Below are 20,401 nucleotides of genomic sequence, written 5' to 3'. Positions count from 1 at the left end.
CACTTGTCGCAGCTCTGGGTGCTGTTTCCAGCCACGCTCTATCTTGGGGAAACTTCCTCCCAATCCACACGCCCCAGGGAGAGGTTAAAGCCCAACCAGCACTGACTGCACCAGGAAGGTTTATATCTCTGGATTTCCACGTTTCTCTCCTTCATTTTCCTACCTGAGCTGGATTTGTGCCTGTGTGGCTGTGGCTGGCGCTGCCCTGGGATGCAGCTCCTGAACTGGGACACGAACAAACCAAAACTTCCCGAATATCCCTAAAAGTGCACCCTGTGAACTCCAGCCAGATGCTGTGTTGATTGGAGGGACCAAAGCTTTCAGTAGGCTCCAGGTGTAGATGCAACAGGGTGTAAGTCAATTACACCCTAGAGCTGATTTGGGATTTGATCTCTCCACTCCCAGCTCAGTGGAAGCAAATCCTGCCCTCGGATCCTCGGTTGGTCGCTTGGCCGAGTCCACAGCCAACAGCATTTCTTTAGCAGTTATTATATCTGGGTGCATTTGAATGAAAAGGGTACGTTTTCAAGCATTTTAACCCAAAACGTAGCTCATCCCCAGCCCTGTGATGCTGCAGGAGGCTGCAAAGGTGGGAAGGAGCTCTGCTAGGTGACACTGAAGGTGATGAAGGAACCATCTGCTTTCTGCTGATGTCCCACCGGCTCTGGGACCTTGCAGTGCAGGGACGAGCGGCTGCGTAGGGCTTCGCTGCCGTGGGTCACCTCGCTGAGCTCTGCCTCCAGCGTGCTGACGGTGTTTGTCACTTGGGCCACGTGCACCTTGTTGGCTGCCTTCTTGCGCAAGAGGCAGATGAAGATCTGCTTGAAGCCCTTGCGGAAGTGTTTGGAGACCAGGGCATAGACAATGGGGTTCACACAGGAGTTGGCGTAGGAGATGAGATGCGAGAGGATGCGGAGCACGTATGTAGCGTGATTGAGGGGGAAGTATCCGAACCAGACGCAGAGGATGACCAGGTGATGGGGCAGCCAACAGAGGCAGAACAGGACAGCTACAATGATGATCATCCTGGTGACCTTCCGCTTGGCCTTTTTGGACTCTGACATGTCTTGGAGAGGGTCCACGGACCTCCACAGGTAATGAATAGTCCGCACGTAAGTGAGGCTCAGGATCAGCACTGGGATGATGTAGCTGAAGACGAAGGTGCATATGTCCATGACCTTGCGCTGGGAGATCTCCCAGATGGGGTGGCAGACGGTCAGGTTGGCCAACTGGAACTCTTGATAGTAGCTCAGGTAAGGGCCTGAGAAGATGACAGAAAGCCCCCAGATGAAGCAGATGGCTGTGAGGGCATTTCTGGGCGTCCTCAGCTCCCTGGAGTGCAGGGGGTAGCGTATGGCCAAATACCTGAGAAAGAGAGAGGGACACAACTGCAGGAGAGCACAGAGAGCTGCTCCAGGAGCAGACTGGAGAAAGGGCAGAAGTGATGGGTTTGAGCTTTCCAGGGCAATTAGTCCCACAGTAGATTCCCTGGTGTTTCTCAGAGTCCCTGTGCAGCACAAGGGGGTGAGGAGGATCCTTTCCTGTGACACTGTCATCACCCTCTCACCTCCCAGTGATGCTTGCAGGGAAGACAGGGATGGTCCCTTTCTGTCCCAGCAGATCCTCACTTGATCATCACTTTGTCTGGCACAAGTGACAGTGGTGGTGAGGATATGGAGGCAGCAGCAAGTCCCAAGGGTCCCCAGACACCCCTTCCTCATGCTGGCATGTGCAAAAGCACATCACCCATTTTCAGTTCTGCAGTTAGCTGGTTCCTTAATTGTGCCCAGATCCAGAGCCTCACGCAAGCCCCTAGTTGCTTGACAGCTCCATTCCTCCCAGCGCCGTGGGGTGTGAGAGGAGAGGCAGACCCTGGGTCTGGTTCAGTTCCTGGTGGGCTGGGGGGTCAGTCCTGGCAGCCAGCGTGGTGCTGTGCCGGGATGGCAGGATCCAGCCCTGCTCAGGGGCTGTTGTGACTCTTCCCAGGGGACTTTCACAGGGACTTTCCACATCCCACTGTCTCACACATTTCGAGCACCCAGCAGAGCAGTACCCAGAGCTCTCTGCCTCTTGCTGTGGGTCAGTAACTCACCAGCCCTTGCAGAGCCCAAGGCTGAGCTAGGATGGGGTAGAACACAGGCAGGAGCAACAGGCTGCCTTCTACAGAGCTTCCCGGCTAAAACCCACCCTGCGACAGTCATTGGGACAAGGGACAGCACTGGGACAGAAAGGGACTTTTTGCTAATAAAAGGGGAGGGTGGGAAAAGCAGTGTCCCAGTTCAAACATCTCGGTGTCTTCTCCTCCCCAAGGTTTGCCCTGTTCGCTGTGGGTTGTTTGGAGGGTAGGGGCTCACTCCTCTCATCTCGGGGCTGCAGAGGGACTAAACTTTTTCTCTCTGCTTTTCTATCCACCCTTCAGCTGCCAGAGCCTACTGATAAACCCCAGTCCTACAGCTTCAGGGTCTGAAAACCTCCCCAGCTGGGTACACGAGGTCAAATCCAACCCTCTCTGCTAGATCCCATCCCCAGTGGTTGCATTTCCCTGCACACATGAACTGGGAAATGCGCCTGGATTCCCCTGGGAGTCTTGGGAGGTCACAGCAATCGGGGCTTGGCTCCAGGGGACTCTGTCACTTCTCTTGCCTGGGGGGGATCCAGATAGGTGGGACTGTCAGGGTCCAGGGAGCCCCCCCATCCCCTTTCCTACCTGTCGAGGGAGACGGTGGCCAGGGTGAAGCTGCTGGCGTACATGGTGAGGTAGATGAAGAAGTGGACGGCCTTGCACATGAAGGCCCCGAACACCCAGCCCTCCAGGGTGTAGATGGTGGCTTGGAAGGGGACGCAGAAGAGGATGAAGCAGAGGTCGGCCACCCCCAGGTTGAGGATGAAGAGGTTGGTGGTGTTCTTCACCTGCCCGTTGCGGAGCAGCACAGCCAGGACCAGGCAGTTGCCCACTGTGCCCACGAGGAAGATGAGGAGGTACAGCAGTGGGATGATCACCGACTCGGGCTGCCAGCCCCCCTCCGAGCCTGTTGCCGAGCTGTTCATGGCTGGAAGTGCACAACAAGTGTTCACGGAGTGGACAGCGGGGATGGACGGAGGAGCGTGCGTGGAGATTGCACTGGAGGTGCGCAGAGGGGGCGCGCAGATGTGACAGGGATGCACGGGAAAGGGGATGCACAGAGAGCGTGGTGGGGGGGTGTACCGGGGATTGCACTGGGAAGGGGTGCACCGAGAGCACAGCAGGGAGGGCAGCAGGGATGCAAAGGAAAAGGGAAAGAGTGCAGCGGGGAGCGTACGGGGCATGCACGGGAAAAGAGGTGCCCGGAGAGCACACGGGAGATTCACGGGAAAGGGCTGCACGGAGAGTGCGGAGAGGAACCCGGTGGGGCACAGGCAGGGCCGGCCGGGGTTAGCGGGGGATGCAGGTGGGATGCAGGGGGAGCCTCCGAAGTGCGGGAGGGATGCAGGGGGGTGCACGGGAGCCGGGCGCCCTTCACCTCCTCCGGGTCGGCTGGGAGCCCGCTCGGTGCGGCTCGGCGGTCGGAGCGGTCCCTCCCGCCGGCGGAGCAGGGGAGGCTCCGGGGCGGGGGCTCCCGCCCGGCCCCGCACATCGCGCCCCAGCCTGCTCCGCCGCGGCCCCGGGGGGAAAGCCCGCTCCCCACGGGGATAAATACCCTCCCACCGCGGCAAAGGGGCTTGGATCAGTTTGCTCGGGGCGGGGAGGGGCTAAATTCGGTGGGGCAAAATGTCCTTCGGTGATGCAGCCCCTAGGGAAGGGGCTGAGGTAGCGAGGCTGGGCACCCCAAAGGGAGCTAGGCACCCAAAACGGGGTGTCCGGGTGGTTTTCCTTGTTACTCCTCCCCGCAGTCACTGGGAGAGGGCTTGTCTAACCCCAGGGGCTGTGTGGTGTCATTTTTTAGGAATGAGGGTCCTCTTGGACTGTAAATGTATACATTGTGTGACATAGAGCTAAATCCTGGCACCGAAACACCCCAGAGGAGAGCTCAGGTTCGCAGGAGAAACTTTATTTTTCCCCAGGAGTAATTCACTGCATGGTTGTGTGAATTCACTGCAGTGAACTTTATTTTTCCCCAGGGTAATTCACTGCAGTGATAACAAATGTTTTTCACGTCTTTCTTCTTTTCCTGCCTGCAAAATTGCCTGGTTTGTTCCTTCAGAGCCTTCACAGATGGGAAGAGCAGCTCCTGGGGAAAGCCCAGCCCCAGGGAGCTCTCACCCTTCAGGAGCTGCCCCAGCTCCCTGTGCCCTCAAACACCCACAGCAGGGCACTAGTATTTGGGTTTATTGACAATGGTGGTGACTTTGGTCTCCCTTGAGCTGCGGGCAGTTTGCAGGGAGGCCAGGTCTATGCTCTCGCTGTAGTGAGAACAAACTAATAATGGGAGAAACAGTTTCCAAACACCAGCACAACTCACAACTTGCAGCACTTTATGCAAAGATCTGTGGCAGGATCGTCCATCCAGAAGCTGCAAAATAAATTCCTGGTCTGAGATGTAAATGGGTTATTTGGGCAGGAGTGTGCCAGGCTCAGGATCTGGCCTCTAAGGGTGGCCGAAAGCAAAAGGAAAAGGCAGGTTGTAAGGGTATCAGCCTCTCAGGCTGCAGGGGCTGGTGGCACAGGGGTGGTGTGTGCCTGGCATGAGTTCCTGGAGCTGGTAACTCTGTGGATTCATTCTTCACAGCTCCCCCTGCAACACCAAAGGCAGCTCAGACCCACTGCCTTGCTGTTAGGCTTTTGTGAAAGGCTCCACTTGACGCAATGGCACAGGCTTGTGTTGTCCTCCTCTCCCTCTGCCCTGGAGGAAGAGCAGGGCCGGCTTTGCAGCAGGAATCCACTCACTGAGCCAGCAGCTGACAGCTTTATCCTCTTGCTTACAGGCTCCAGAGGAGCAGCACAGCTTCACGCCAGCAGACGCGGAAGGCAGCGTGGCAGAAACGTGCCCACGCTAAACCCGGCGGCTGTTCGGCCATGGGAGCGGGTCCCTCGGCGTGTGACGTGCGCGTGTTTGCATCGGGGCATCTGAACGCGGGTGCTGCGGTGCCAACCTCATCCCGGCCTGTCTGAACCACCGCGGCTGTGAGAGAGGAGCAGGCTCTGGTAAAACACGCTTTGATTGCTGTGTTTCTGCTCGGACCGAGTGTCGTCCTGAAACATGGGCTGGTTTAGAGGGGAGCAGATCCCTGGGAAATGCGGTGGAAACCCAGAGCAGACAGAAACATATAATGGTTGTGTTTGCGTGAGTATTTAGGACAGTAGGTATTCAGAAAAAAGTGTGGTGTTTGTGCCTAAAGATGAATCTCAGAGCCAGCCCCGCAGAGCAGCTTTTCATGGAGGTCTTCAACCTCCACCCCAAAATCACATTTATTTTACTAGGAAAGACTCAGTTTCACTGAGTTTCACCGCCTGGCTGGCGCTGAGCAGGGCAGAGCCGGCCCTTGAGCAGGAATACGGGGAAGCCTTGGGAGGGGGCTGGAGGGGGCTGATCCTGGGGCTGGGGGGTGACCCTGCGGCAGAGGGTCAGGGCTGGGGGCCCGATCCTGGCGACTTATGTGGGAGCTGGGGTGTCAATCCTGGGGTGGGTGAAGGAGACATGGCTGGAGGGCCAAGTCCTGGGGGCTGATCTGGGGGCTCAGCCCTGGGGTGGTTGGTGCTGCAGCTGGGGGGGTGACCCTGGGGCATCCGCCTTGGGGCAGACGAAAGGGCTGTGGGGTGGGGGGGCCCGATGCTGGGGGCTGGTCGGTCAGCCCCGGGTTGGGTGTGGGGGTAAGTGCAGGAGACCCCAGTCCAGCCGGGGCGGGGGGCACTACCCCACTACCCAAATCCCGCGTGCGACCCCGACCCCAACCCCAGATCGGGGCACCCGCGCCCCGGCTCCCCGGCCGGCTCCTCCCCGATCCCATCTTCCCCCGCGGCGGCCGCGCTCCCCACGGCCTCTCTTCTTTCCCCGGCCCATGATGCAGCGCGGCGGCGGCAGCCCGGGCGCAACATGGCGGCGGAGCGGCAGGGCAGCGGCGGCCGCGGCGGGGCGGGAGCCGGCGGGGGAGGAGGAGGCGGCGGCACGGAGGAGAACAAGGAGAACGAGAGGCCGACGGGGCCGCAGGCCGGCGGCCTCGGCGACAGCCTGGGCCTGGAGAGCATCCTGCGGCGGTGCGGTGGCGGCGGGGGGACGTGGCAGGCCCGGCCGCGTGGGCGGACGTGGCGGCCGCGGCGGGAGCGCGGGGCCCGGGCGGGGGCACGGCCCGTGGGGCTTCCCGGGACGGGGCGGCGGAGACTCCGCCGTCCTTGTGCAGGGGGGAGCACCCAGGCCGCGCCGAGCGGTGCCCCGGGCTGTGCGCCCCGCGGTGTGTGTCCGTGTCCCCCCTGCCGTCCCTGGGTACGAGGTTCGACTGGGATGCCAAATGGGGAGTCGGCTTTTCGCCTCTGAATTGTGCATTTATGGTGTGAACTGTGGGGTTGTCCTCTGCAGGGCCAGGGCTTGGACTCGATGATCCTTGTGGGTCCAGCTGGGGACATTTTGTGATTTTAAGTGTTTCAAACCATGTGACAGCTGTCTGCAGCCTTCAGAGCAGCCCTGTGCGCTGGACAGCGTGCTAGAGATAACAGCAGGCTCTCAGTCATCTTCTGCTGGTAGTATTAACGTTCAAAGCAGGCAGTAGTGGATAAAATAAATCTAAGAGGCATGTAGAGATGGCAAACTGGCTCCTCCAGATTGGGCACTTCTAAAATCTGATGTGGCACTTAAAGCTTGTGTCACTTTTCCTGTGTAAAACTTCGATGTGAAACTAGTCCAGCTGCACAGCTGTGATAGAGCTGAGTTTCGTCTTCTGGGTGAGAGAAAGACTCAAATGAAATACAGTTGCAGTTTTCCATTTAGTGTATAGCAGGTGCTGTAAGGTTTGTAACTATTGAGTAAGATGCAGACATAGTGACTGCCCTGATAATGCTAGGAATGCCTGAATCAATGAAAAAGTAAATAATAGAGGGGATATGGATGCAGTGAGTAACTGTGTAGGCTGAAAGTCTGAAAAAAACAAAAGTAGACAAACTTCCTTAACAACAGTAAGGACGAGGGTGCTATGTTGAGGCACCGCAGTTTGACTTGTTTGATCTATAAATGCAACTTAATTCAGTGTGATAACTATTGATGCAGGTTTTAAATACTTAAGAGACTTTCTTTTAGGTCTGATTCCAAGAAAACACTTTGATAGACATCTGCCACTTAAAACTTTTGAAGTCTGGTCATTTCTTCTGCTATAGTAATAGTATTTCTTTTGATGGTGTCTTTGTATAGGGTGGTTTTGGTTTTATGGATTTTTGGTAAACCTTAAAAGTGAAATGTTGGGATATAAATAGATATAGCACAGAGATTTGTTTATGATGGAGATCTTATTTCACAAAATCTTTGCCATGTAAACTGAATTAATAACACCAGCAAATACTCAGGCAGTCGGTTATACTAGCCCAAATATGTCTGGTGGTAGAGCTTATTATCCTGAAATGAGCTCTGGTAACAGCAAGACTCTTGTGGTTGTCTATAAGAGGTGGTACACGTGGTGCATCTTAGTCCTGGCCTTGGTGACAGCCATAAAGCTCTGAATCAAGCAGTGGAGTCATCAGGTCTCTTGGGAACATCAGTTCTCTCAGCTGTGCATTGTTAGGAGGTTTTTGGGTGCCCCTCTGTTCAAAGTGCCTTTGTTTAATGGAACCTATAGAATTCCCTTCTGTTATTTTGGGGTAGAACTGGTAACAGACCATACTGTCCATCTGCCTTAACACCAGTCGCAGTCCTTCAGATTGTGAAGGAGTCTCAGCAGCAGCATGGTTTACGACATGGAGACTTCCAGAGGTACAGGTCAGTAAACATGGGGATCTCTTGGAGTTACTGGTGTGACTTGGCTCACTTCATTTAGAATGTAAACCCGCTGTATCAGGCAACAGAAACGATCTGCCAAATAAATACCCCTTGACAGGTTGCTTCATGTGAAGCTTTTTTTCCGTTAGATGTCATGTGCTGTGGTTGTTCAGTTTAGGAGGATACAGCCTGGATCTTGTTTCTCCATTGCCCTTTAAGAGCTTGTTTGGTAACACCTCGCTGATAATCAATATAATCTTCCAGAACGGAGTGTTCAATAAAGATACATAAAGGAATTGGACAGTAAGGAGAACATCATTCTGATTTTTCAAGATGAGGAATTATTACTTGTCTTCTTACCATTCTTGTAGTCTATTAACCACTGCTTTACAGGTAGTTTTTGAACTACCTCTTACCCTTTGTCATATATGGAGTTCTTAGTTGCAAAAGTGTTACCTGTTACAGCCTCCAGTAATCTTTTTTTAACTGTTTGGAAAGAGCAGTAAACAAAACCTAAGTTGTTTTTTGACCAAACTGACTGTGGTAATCTTTTCTTTAGGGGTTATTGCTCCCGTAGGCTAAGGCGGCTCCGAAAAACTCTCAACTTCAAGATGGGAAACAGGCATAAGTTCACTGGGAAGAAAGTAACTGAAGAGATTCTCTCTGACAACAGGTACAGTCATGGGATGGAATCGAGCATTTGGTATATTAGCGAATAGTTTTGTTTCAGTAATTTGTGATGAAGAGCTAGTGGTGATGTCGTAATACTTGTTTGAATGTCATTATTTTTTCATGAATCTTCCTCTGCCTCGTAGGTATTTGCTGTTGATTCTGATGGATGCAGAGAGAGCCTGGAGTTACGCCATGCAGCTGAAACAGGAAGCAAACACAGAGCCTCGCAAACGATTTCACTTGCTGTCTCGCTTGCGTAAAGCCGTGAAACACGCCGAGGAGCTGGAGCGACTCTGTGAAAGTAACCGAGTGGATGCCAAAACAAAGCTGGAAGCTCAGGTAACCACTGATACTTTGATCTTGTCTTACAGCAAAAGCTGGCTAAGAAACCTTTGGATTTTGGGTGAAGAGATTATTCTCATCTAGCAATGGATAATCCACATTGGCTGATTCTCGAACTGGATAATGTCTCTCTTTGAATAGCATGGACTTAAAAATAACCAGTGGTACCAGCCAAGATGAGAACTTGGTGTTTAGGAGCTGATTACGTGTATCAATTGATTGTCCTTTCTTTGCAGAGCAGTATATGTAATAAAAAGAATTGAGAGTAACTAAGATGATGCAACACAGCCTAAGAAACTATGTTTATCTTTTGAGTTATCCATTTATTAAATGCCCTAAAGTAGCCACCTAGAACACAAGACTTGTGGCTTTGGTTCCTGGAACACAGAAAGCAAGTGTTGTGACACCAGCCTCTTTGAATAAGGGGCTGCAGTGCTACTCAGTTAATTAAAACTGCCATTTTGCAGCTTATTGCTGGAAAAAACAAGTTTTGTGATGTCAGTGGAACATGTTGATTGCATAGCAAGCAATAAACACCTTTGCTTTCATCTCGTTAGAAATATATCAATGTCAGTTAAAATTTTTAAAAGTAGGTAGCTAGTAACCCACAATCCAAATGAGCTGTCTTCTGTGGGAAGAGCAAATGAAAAGGGCAAGGCTTAATTAATCACTTACTGTAGGCGTCGCAGCAGCCTTTGTACTAAAGATTGTACAAATGGGGCTTTCGATCTTGGGGGAATGAACTTGGCCTTGTGCTGTCTGCAGGCGTACACAGCGTACCTCACGGGAATGCTTCGCTTTGAACACCAGGAGTGGAAGGCAGCGATGGAGGCTTTCAACAAATGCAAGTGAGTTCCCTCACTTCACCAACTTCATTTAGTAAATAGTATTCGATCGATCTCATGAGTTTATATACTGTATATACAGCAATTCTGTAAATTGTGTAGTTAATCATGCACTTAACTGGGAGGTAACACTGAAGAAATAGCATCCTCCAGAGTAGAGACACAAACTCTTGCTTTAAGATAGTGTCTCACAACACATACTGCAGTGTTAATAATTATTCTTTGCTGCAGGACCATATATGAGAAACTGGCCAACGCTTTCACAGAAGAACAGGCTGTGCTGTATAACCAGCGTGTGGAAGAGATCTCGCCCAACATTCGCTACTGTGCCTATAATATTGGTAAGGAAAGGTACCTAATGTCCAACAAAGAAAAGGGCTTGTTCACGGAACAGGAATATTGACTTGATAGTTAAGTACTCGTCTAAGTGATATTGCCGTGAATTCATAATATTTTGGGCAAATTCTGTGCATGTTCTGGGTCCTTTGAGCAGTGGAGAAATGCATTTGTTTTGCAACAGTGCATGTGGTTATGTGTAAAAAGAAAAAATACCGGTTTGCAGTAGCTGGCTGATGAAGTCAGAATGAAATTGCAAATTTATCCCCTTTGTTTCTGGATTGCCAGTATAAAATCTGTTGTATAATTTTTCTGTGTTAAAATAATTTGTGAACTCTGATGGAGATGTGATGTCGATTTGTTAATTGTCTCAGGTGACCAGTCTGCCATGAATGAGTTGATGCAGATGAGACTGAGGTCTGGTGGCACCGAAGGTCTTCTTGCAGAAAAACTGGAGGTAACTTCTTTGCATGCTTCAAGTTGAAATATTATTGTTCTGTTGAGCGTAAATATTGCTGCAGCACATGATTCAAGAGCAAGAACGTGTCAGAAGAGAGGAAGAGAGCCTGGGCTCTATGGGAAACCATGCTTTCCTATAATGCCCTTTGATTTCAAAATAGTCCAATTCTAACGTGAATTTGAAATGTTCCGCTTTGGATACCTTTAAGTTCAAGCTCATAAGTTCAGTCCATTCTCTGCAGGCACTGATTACCCAAACTCGAGCAAAGCAGGCAGCCACCATGAGCGAGGTGGAGTGGAGAGGAAGAACCGTTCCCGTGAAGATAGACAAAGTGAGGATCTTCTTGCTGGGGCTGGCCGACAACGAGGCAGCGATTGCTCAGGTAACCCGGGAGCCATCTCTGGTGCTGGTGTTCTAACCATCCTCTTTCCTTCAGTGTGCAAGATCATACATGATACCCGGGCTAAAAGCTTTTGCATAATCTTTTTCTCAAACTTGGGCTTGTAGACCAAAGGTAAAAGTGGGAATATTGACTGTAACCCAAAGCTGAAGTCTCAGTTGGGGGTGGCTCCCACAATCTAATAAGTTGTAGGCTGGGAGATCTGCTCTGAGTGTTGCTGCTCTTCTGAACACTCTGCTGCCCACAAGTGCTGCCTTTCAGTGGCGGCTGATAACTGTTACTATTTGTAAGTGACTTAGAAATGCAACTTACAGTTTTAAGAGTAACAGATTTTTAATTACTGTTCTTATTTCTTTAAGTATCTTGCTCAAATGCTCCAACTTCAGAGCAACCAAAAGGAAAAAGCTATGTATTAATCACGTTTTTTCCACATTAAAAAGCAATTTTCCACGTGGAGCAGGTGCTATGAGATTTGTAGCATTCTCTTCTTGACTTACGCAAATCCTCAAAAGTGGGAGGAGGATTGCTAAATGTCACGATGTAAATCAGTTTCAAATGTAACAGTTCTGAAACAGCTCAAGAATAATTATGATACACAAGCATTTAAATGATAAGATGGAAACCTTACAAAGGTATAAGGCAAGTGGTCAAGATCAGGAGATAGTGTTAAGAAGGTGGTGTGAGTGGGAGAAACAGGATGTGGCTGGGTAGGAAACATTAGCGTTAACCAGTCCTGTCATAATATTATGAATTATATGTTGCTGAATTTATTTTTTCTGTAGGTAGTATGTCAGTATGGCCAGCAGGTGGAAGTGCAGCTTAGAGTTCAATGTTCTCTCGTCTAATTTCCATCCTGCCAGGCTGGCAGTTGGACCTTTTCAGTTTAATTGCCCTCTTCGTTCTATAAAGCTGTGGCAGAACAGTGATCTGAATGTGTTTTCATCTTGCTTTGTGTTCCTTGGAAGCTCTGACTGAGCAAAGGAGTTTTGTGGTACCGGATGAGAGCTAGCAATGGTGAGGGCTGAGTGTACAGCAGCAGTAATTACATTCCCAGAGGGCGAAAACTTGACCTTTTGAAAGCAGTTCTGCAGTCGCTGTGTCAGCTGTGATGGGCAGTGCAGCCTCAGCTAAAGGTGTTGTAGTTCCTGGGATCTTTGTCACCTTTCTGCTGCTCTTCACCAAGTTGAAACCCTAACGGTGCTCTTCAGGGTTTGATTAGAAGCACACACAAATGTCTGTTTTGTGTGAAAATGGAGATTCTCAGCACAATTATACCATTGCCTTCATTGTCTTGTTTGTAATGGAAGAAAACAAATAAGAACAAATAAGGCAAACTGAAATAGAAATCCAAGTTTAAAATTACTCAGGTCGACTCTGTGGTCACCTCTGGTAACTGGGACTGTAGAAGAAACGAGTGGTGATAATTTTCTGAGACAATACACAATGTTTTGGAACGAAAGAAAAATTAGAAGTGAGCACTGCCAGACTTTCAGAAGTGGCTTCAGTTCCCTGGATCCATTAAAGATGAAGCTGTGCTTTTCTATCGGGGCACTCATGATCTGATTTTATGATCCGATATCTCCCAAAGCAGAACTTAAGTGCATTTATGCAGAGAATCAGTTTAACCTTAGGAGTTTTTGCTTAGGAAGGAAAACCTTTGTTTTACTGCACAGCCCAGCCCTTTCCCTGTTTGTGCTTGGCTGATGATGTAGCTATGTCTGTTTTCATTTTTGTGCATACAGTGAAATTGCCCTGCTCCTCTGGGTGAGGTTGAGAATGCTGTCAGACTCGTCTCTGCTGATTCTCAGTAGTTAGTCCCACCTTAAAAATCCTTGCAGCAAATCTCAAAGAAACAAAAACCAAAGCAAAACAACAAAACCCCACACAAAAGCAAAAAGACCCCCCAAAACCACCTTCATCTTGGGTCAAGATACCTGCGGCCATGTGAGGGAGTAAAAATAACATTCCTTAATGGGTTTGCAAACTTGAAAAGAGGAGAGACAGAGACTGTGTGGCTGTACTGAAGATAAACCAGCAAGCATGTTTTTAGACAATTTTTTATTCATTTGGACAACTGCACATTTATGTCCGCAAAGTTCATCTTACGCCATTACATGACATGGAAGTGGTACAACGCAGTGCTGATATGCTTTAATCCCTCCTTCGATTGCTGAGGTTGAGGTTTGCTTCTGGGTGGTTTTCTTTTACCAAATCGCTAAGAGTGTCACAATCCCCGTCTGGTCCCTTCTCAGTCACCTGCATGGAAGTTGAGTTTGGTTTTGGGTGGATTGTTTAATTGGGTACTTGATTTGTCAGCCCGTTAGGCAGAGATCAGGCTTCAACTTGTTTTTTAAAACTTGTTTTCGAATTTTGGTTTTGGAGCAGAAAGCCAAAAGCTGCTTCATTCTCTGACAAAACTTGTGGTACCAGCAGAAAAGCACCATCACTGCTGCTACTGAAATACAGGGTTACTTTAAAAATGCTTCCAACAAGCAAATAATTGCCACTGTGAGCATTACTAGAGTGGGAGTGGAGAAAAGATAATCATCTACATGTTCTCACCACATGAGAAAGGTTAAATCAGCATAACAAGAGCAGGTTGCCAGTTCAGTAAAGCTCAGCTCTTCTGTGGCTGGGCCTTTCCCACAGTGCAGCCCAACCACAGCTGTTTGGAGCAACGTGGGTGCCCTCCTGGAAGGGAAGGGAGTTTCTGGGATGGCAACTCCTGAAGGGACGAGGTGATCAGAGCTGTGTGTGTTAGGCCTTCAGTGCTAAATCCTCAGCACAATTCTGACAGTTTGTCTCCTAGAACATGTTGCAGACAGGTACAGATTGGGGTTCTAGCTACCCGTGGATCTTAAAGCCATAATTTTGTTTAATCTCCTCAGTTATTTTTTGCATCACAAAATGCAAAATACAGAAATTTCTAGTAGATATGTCTTAACTTTTCTTCGTTCTTAGGCAGAAAATGAGGAGACAAAGGAACGTTTGTTTGAATCTTTACTCAGTGAGTGCAGAGATGCCATCCAGGCTGTTCGGGAAGATCTGAAACCAGACCAGGTAAGCAGCAAACATCAGTGTTTCTACTTCTAACAACACAGTGTTTCTTTGGGACTGATTTGGTATTGTAAAACTTGCTTAACAATGAAAGTGGTTGGGACTTATTAAATAAAAAACTGCAAAAGAGTCTGTCACCTTTGATTTTTGTCCTCTTCAGAACTGGAGAGGGTAAACAACAATGTAGAAACCCTCACTCTTTTGCCTGGAAGTCTGTTATAACTTCCCTGATGTACCAAACTTTGAGTTGTTTCTGATGTTTTCTTCTCTTGGCTGCCAGTTTTAAGTGTATCATGCAATGTTTTGTCCCCAATTTCTGCAGAAGCAGCGGGAACACTCTCTGGAAAATGATTCTGGGAAAGTGTCCAACATCCAGTACTTACACAGGTAATAGGCAAACACTGCTGCCTGCACTAGTGTGATGAAGTCATGGTCTTATATAAAGATTTTCTTTTGGTTTGGTTTTGTTTTATGAGGTTTTTGTTCCGGGCCTCTCAGATCTCAAGGGATGACTGTGTGGATAAGGATCTCATTTATGCAGTTTCGATAACATTTTACTTAAGACTCTGTTGACCTTTCAGATGTTTTTCTCCTGCTAGTATCATCTTAGATGGAGGAAGGAGTTTTTTTCAGGACAAAGAGTAATGTCTGAATAGTTCTCCCAATCTTCTAATGGTATTTTATCTTAAATCTCTGTAGTTATTTGACTTACATCAAGTTGTCGACAGCCATCAAGCGCAATGAGAGCATGGCGAAGTCTCTGCAGAAGGCACTGCTGCAGCAGCAGCGCTCAGAAGAGGACGGCAAGCGCACGCCGCGGCCTCAGGACCTGATCCGTCTGTACGATATCATTTTGCAGGTAATGCTGGGAAAACAAACGTAATTCTTCATACTAACTGGAGAACTTCGGTACAAAAAAGTTAGTGTTGAAAATATAGCACTGCAAGTGAGCTGCCCATGGAGCCTGAGGAGCAGCTCAATACCTACAGTAACCTGGTTGAAAATGTCCAGCATCTACATGAAACACAACAGAATCCTATTTGTGAAACAGAAAATGCTGCTAGAGTGGATGCCCTTTGTTTTACACTGTAATGCAGTTTTAAAATAGTTTTTCTGACGACTTTATGCAGCACTTTGATCGCTGCCTTAGTTTCTCTCACCAGAAGCAGCAGCAGCTAAAAATACTTAAAATGTCCTTCTTCATAAGCAGTTTCCCAGTTTCTCACATAAATTTTCAATTAACTGTGGAAGCCTGTGGCTGAAGCCATTGTGAATGGGAAATATGAAATAATTACTTGGTGTGAAATCAGAGGAGTCTTTGTCCTAATTCCTGTTTGTGTCAGGAAATCTGTCCTGAGGGCAAACTTGCACAAGTTTCAATGAGTGTCCTTCACAAGTTTAGCATACTGATAGTTAGAAAGCTGGAAACTATTTCCATGGGAGTGTATTGTTGACTTGTTAAAAGGGGCAGCTTTTTCTTGGTTCAGCACATTCCAGAGGAAAACAACGCCTGAATTTGTTCCTCCGTCTTTATTTTGCACAGAACCTCGTGGAACTGACACAGCTTCCTGGCCTAGAAGAGGACAAGAACTTCCAAAAAGAGATTGGATTGAAGACACTTGTGTACAAAGCTTACAGGTGACTGAGAAACAGCCACGTTTTCCTTAGCAGGCATTATGTCTTCAAAGGTTACTATTACAAAGCTCTATGTGCTGTACAGGGCTTTGATGCAGTTTCTTCTCCTCTTTTGTGAAATGGAGACTGGATGTGAAGGGGAAACTGGCCAGTGCTACTTGATAATATTTCCTGTTACCAGTTGTTTGAGTTGTCAAGGATCCACTCTTTACTGTTGCAGGTGTTTCTTCATTGCACAGTCCTATGTCCTGGTAAAGAAATGGAGTGAAGCTCTTGTTTTGTATGAAAGAGTGCTGAAATATGCCCGTGAAGTTCAGGCAGGAGCTGGAGCTCATAAGAACAGCTTGAAGGTAGGAACTCAGTCCGGTCTGTAGAAGGGAGCTGAAGCTCTGTCTCAGTATTTATTGTCAATTAGATGCCAGACAATTAGGATTCAAGACTGATGTTTAAGTAGGGAGAAGAGTAATACAAGTGTGACTGCTTGGCATATTATAGTAGAGACTTCTTAATGATGTGAAAATGCTTTAACTGGCCACTTGTTTGCCAGTTGTAACTTGCTGTAGAAGCTCCATAACAATTTACCACACTTCTTCACATGAACACTTTCTGTCATACGACTTGTGTAGTGCCTGAAGGACTGTACTGTAGCTTTTCCTCTTCTGGGAAGGCTTATCAGTGCTAGGACGTAATTTCTTGGTTCTTACTCTGTCAGGTTTTACATTTACCCTCACTCTTTAACTGGTGCATTTCAGGCTCTCTGTTAATTTTCTTTAATGACCTAGGAGCTGCCTGATGTCCAGGATCTGATCACTCAAGTCAACGCAGAGAAATACTCCTTGCAAGCAGCAGCTATATTGGGTGAGTTGCACAATTATACTGGAGCTTTAACGTCTCTTGAATAGTTCCCTTGCACCTGTTTCATTTCTGAAGTTTCATGTGTTTCTCCACTTTACTCTGATTTGTGTAGACTCTGGAAAATGTGTTTTCCTCTCAATTCTAGCAGCTTCTAGGTGTGTGTAGTGCAGCTTAGCAACCAATGGCTAGACATTTGGCATCTTGCTCCCTGCCCATGAGGATGTGCACCTCTTTTGGTAACACACACAAAATATCCTGGTTTAGTGTTTCATTTTTTTGCTGCAAAGAAGAGGAGAGCAGTGATATTCTGCCCTTTGTCAGTGTCAACCGTGTTAGGGGAACTTTTGAGGAATGGATGAATTTTGTGATTTCTTGGGTTGCTGTTTTTGCTGTGCCTGCTGCTAGAAACCCAAGATAAGTAATGGGTTGCCTTGACTCCACTGGGGTCTTCTTATCATCTGCTGCTTTGTGCCTAACTCAAAATCTGTGCTTCATTCAGGAGCGTCTCAGGATGGTTTGAAAGAGCAGCCCTCTGTGACTGGAGAGCTGTGTGGGCTGTAGATGAGTATGTGTGATCCTCTTGGTCTAGAAAGCAAGTTGATTGTACTAAAAGTATTGTCTTGTATATCGCGGAAAGGAAGGTTCATAGTTAAGCTTAAAGGACAGCCGACTCCTGAGACAGCCTTGATTTACACCAAGATCTTTCCTCTTATTCTTACCACTTTTTCTTCACTTTTGCAGATGCAAATGATACTCATGAGACTGAGTCTCCATCTCAGGTCAAGGATGGCAAGGTAAGAACCGAGAGCTCAGGTGAATTCCAGTAGTGTTCTTAACAAGTATTACTTTTAACCTGTTAGCTGAGTGTGTCTTACAATTCCAGGAATGTCATGCTGATTGGAGTTTGGTCACAACTAGTGTATTTAAGAGCTTTTATTTGCAAGTCCTGAAGGTGGCTGGCACGGTGGGGTTCCTTGTGTAGAAAGTAGGCTTCTGCTTGCAGCTCCTAGTGTGGCATCTTCATTTTTAAAAATGATCTTTCACCCTACACGTGGGAAGGTTTTCCAGAGATCCAGCAGTGATGCTTTGACAGGGGTTCAAATAATTTTCAAGGGCTCAAGATGTCACACAAGGGAGCTTCAGCTTCTGTTATCTCAGTTGCTGCTTAATCCTCTTTGCTTGTTTGACCCTTGTCAGCTTTGATTTGGCATGTGTTTGACTTGCATTTCTGTATCTTTCTCTTTCAGCCACTCTCGGAACGGTTTGAGACGTTCTGTCTGGATCCGTCTCTTGTCAGCAAGCAAGTCAGCCTCGTGCACTTCCCGCCGGGCTTCCAGCCCATTCCCTGCAAACCCTTGTTCTTTGACCTGGCCCTTAATCATGTTGCTTTCCCACCTCTGGAGGACAAGGTGGAGCAGAAGGCCAAGAGTGGCCTCACGGGATATATCAAGGGCATCTTTGGATTCAAAAGTTAACCAGGACCCCCTGAGGAACAAAGGTTTTATTCTGCATTGAAGAAAAAGCTCCAAGAGGTTCTAGAACACAAATATCTGCACCTGGAACCGACAGAGGGAGGTTTTACCATCGTCTTCCCTGTGTTCTGTGTATCTGTCTGTGCACTTACATTCTCTCCCAGTGTATTAAAGACAAACAGTCTATTCATACGTACACTATAAATAGCTGAAAATAATCTGGAGCACAGAGAAATTCCATTCTGCTTGGAGAAATTGGAGCTTGCTTGGTGACCAGTGGCCTGTTCAGGGCTGGTACACATCTACTTACCATGGACCAGGACATAGGTATAATTTGATTGTTCCCTCCTCCCCATTATTCTACACTATAATTTGGTGTTTTGGTCTGAAAGTCTGGGTGCGATGGGGAAACAGAGGCAAAAGTAGATGCAGAGCTAAACCAGCAAGGTGAGGCTGTCTACGCAAAGGCTATGAAACAGTAGCCAAGGGGATTAACTTCTCTTCCCTTTTGACTCCCAGCCCTCACTGAGAAACATATATAAAGAGTCTCTGTGTTTTTTAAAAATGTAACATTCAGAAATGACAAAATAGAGCCTCTTATTGAAAAGGATGGCAGATATCAAATGTTAATGGTTACCTAGTTGTGCTGGAGTATGACCCAAATTTGTACTCTGGGCCAACTGGATCCTTCTTTATGGATACTCGTTTTGTTAAATACCTAAATACAGCATAGAACTGACTCTTACAAGGTTTTTCCTGCAAAACTGGCTTCATGGGTGGCTTTAGGAATAGCTACTTGCTCTTCATGGGAAGTTGGGTCTGTCGATGTTAATTTTGTCTCTGATCTAAACCTTGCCTGAAAACAAGATGCTGTTTTTCTGGAGTTCATCTGTCGCTTTTTCCTCATCTTTGGTCAGTAGATACACCTGAAATGAGGAATAAGCAACAGGAGACAGTAGGTTCTGGAGTGATCTCTGTCACACCAGACGTATTTTTATAAAGCTCCCAGATGCTATGGTGATAGGCACTTTCAAAATGCAGGTGACTTCATAATTGTGATCATTTAAACGGGACAAAAACCACAGCACATGAGCAGAACTGTTCCTGAATAAAGTATTTGGAGGTTTCCACCAGCAGTGTTTGGGTTTGCACGCAGTCTGTAGCTGGAAGCTGAAACAACAGCTTGTTCTGGCTGCCTGAGCTCTTCTGCTCCCGTTGGCTTGACTTTACATTGTTTCCCTGTTTTTAGGCATTGGAGTTAATAGGAGTGGAAACAGAAGAACCATTTAAAATGATTGTTGTTGTGGGAGTTTTCAGTGCAAGGTGGATGTCAGATGAATGGAGGGAATTAACAATTCCCATTATTTTAATATGAATGTTCGCTTCTTTGTTCCAAGTTGATCTGATTTGTGAGTTCTCAGAGTACAAAGCAGCTTTCAAGAGGACTGTGTGCTCAGAAAGAGGTAAGAGAAGGAGGAGGAACTTCTTGATCATGTTTCACTTTTGCAATACGGAAACAAAATGGCAATTTCTAGTCCTCTAGCTAATTCCATTTGCCCCTGGATGCCAGGGGGATTTTGCAAGAGAAGGGAGAAGTGTAGAGCTGAAAGAAATGTGGAAGAGTGTTTATTAATCAGATGGCAGTTTCTAGAAAACATGGTCTCAAAGGGCAGATTTCTGTTCCCCATAAAGCCTCTTTCCTTCTAGGCAAGGAAAGGTTGTGCAGTAGCCGGTGCGGATGGGAGCTGGTTGATCTTCACGGTACCTCTTTTGCTGTATGTTAATTTGAGCTTCTCTCTCCTTTTCAGCTTTTATATCAAATCACTTTGAGAACTGTTCTCCTATTTGGTTTGCAAACCAAACTTCTTTCTGCTTTTCTACCACAAATCAATGTGGTACCTGGATCGATTCCAGTGAAACTTGTACTGCGACCACTTTTTAATTGGTGACTGTTACAAACAGCTACGAGCAATTGCCCTCTTTATGTCAAACATCTTTTGACAGTTGATTAGTTGAACACAGATAAGAAATCTGAAAACAATAAAGTTTTATTCCTGACCTCTCAGGCGTGTAGTTTGTTGAGCGTTGAGAACACCAAGCTCTTTGCCTCCAAAGACTTCAGAGGATTGAGGTCACACCATCACCCGGGGCTACTTAACCCCTGGAAAATGGCCACTTAGTTCTGGAGAAGGATCTTCAGCCTGAAGGCTCAGATAACAACCTGCACCACTGGCAGAGGTAATTGGGCTTATTTGTTTTGATGTGATGTTAGTTGGAAGTGAGTAGAGTGGGGTTTGTAAGCAGTGTTGTGACTTAAATGACATGTAAGGCACTGGTGAGGCATGAGGAAAAGGTGTAAAATTGTAGATAGAGAGGGAGAGGGGGAAGTAATACTGTTAATCACATCACTTGTATGATGAAAACCAGACTCACATAGTTTATTGAAGCTT

General features: G+C 47.5%; 2 protein-coding genes across 4 annotated transcripts; one reads left to right on the top strand and one right to left on the bottom strand.

The window, feature by feature from the left end:
• Positions 1 to 605: 605 nt before the first annotated feature.
• GALR2 (galanin receptor 2) lies at positions 606 to 3,048 on the bottom strand (the record flags this gene model as incomplete). The annotated part of the gene is made up of 2 exons (XM_080356755.1): positions 606 to 1,365; positions 2,708 to 3,048. The coding sequence occupies 2 exons, from the start codon at positions 3,046 to 3,048 to the stop codon at positions 606 to 608; spliced, it is 1,101 nt and encodes a 366-aa protein (XP_080212881.1).
• A 2,927-nt stretch (positions 3,049 to 5,975) lies between these two features.
• SRP68 (signal recognition particle 68) lies at positions 5,976 to 20,010 on the top strand. 3 transcript variants are annotated; one of them, XM_080356381.1, is made up of 16 exons: positions 5,976 to 6,177; positions 7,811 to 7,877; positions 8,437 to 8,550; positions 8,693 to 8,888; positions 9,657 to 9,739; positions 9,968 to 10,077; positions 10,447 to 10,529; positions 10,774 to 10,914; positions 13,894 to 13,992; positions 14,312 to 14,376; positions 14,689 to 14,848; positions 15,533 to 15,627; positions 15,845 to 15,974; positions 16,407 to 16,482; positions 17,221 to 17,273; positions 17,727 to 20,010. In XM_080356381.1, the coding sequence occupies exons 1-16, from the start codon at positions 6,012 to 6,014 to the stop codon at positions 17,952 to 17,954; spliced, it is 1,866 nt and encodes a 621-aa protein (XP_080212507.1). In that variant the 5' UTR covers positions 5,976 to 6,011; the 3' UTR covers positions 17,955 to 20,010. The 3 variants fall into 3 exon arrangements, 2 of the variants coding, with proteins under 2 accessions (XP_080212507.1, XP_080212506.1); XR_013923060.1 differs by lacking the exon at positions 5,976 to 6,177 and having other exon boundaries at positions 7,627 to 7,877; positions 17,727 to 19,414; positions 19,760 to 20,010; XM_080356380.1 differs by lacking the exon at positions 5,976 to 6,177 and having other exon boundaries at positions 7,627 to 7,877; positions 14,315 to 14,376.
• The last annotated feature ends 391 nt before the right edge of the window (positions 20,011 to 20,401 follow it).

This window comes from Nesoenas mayeri (assembly GCF_963082525.1).
Source record: "Nesoenas mayeri genome assembly, chromosome: 19".
Lineage (NCBI taxonomy): Eukaryota > Metazoa > Chordata > Aves > Columbiformes > Columbidae > Nesoenas > Nesoenas mayeri.
The sequence above is the reverse complement of the archived record's forward strand: the minus strand, read 5'-3'. Positions and strand labels throughout refer to the sequence as shown.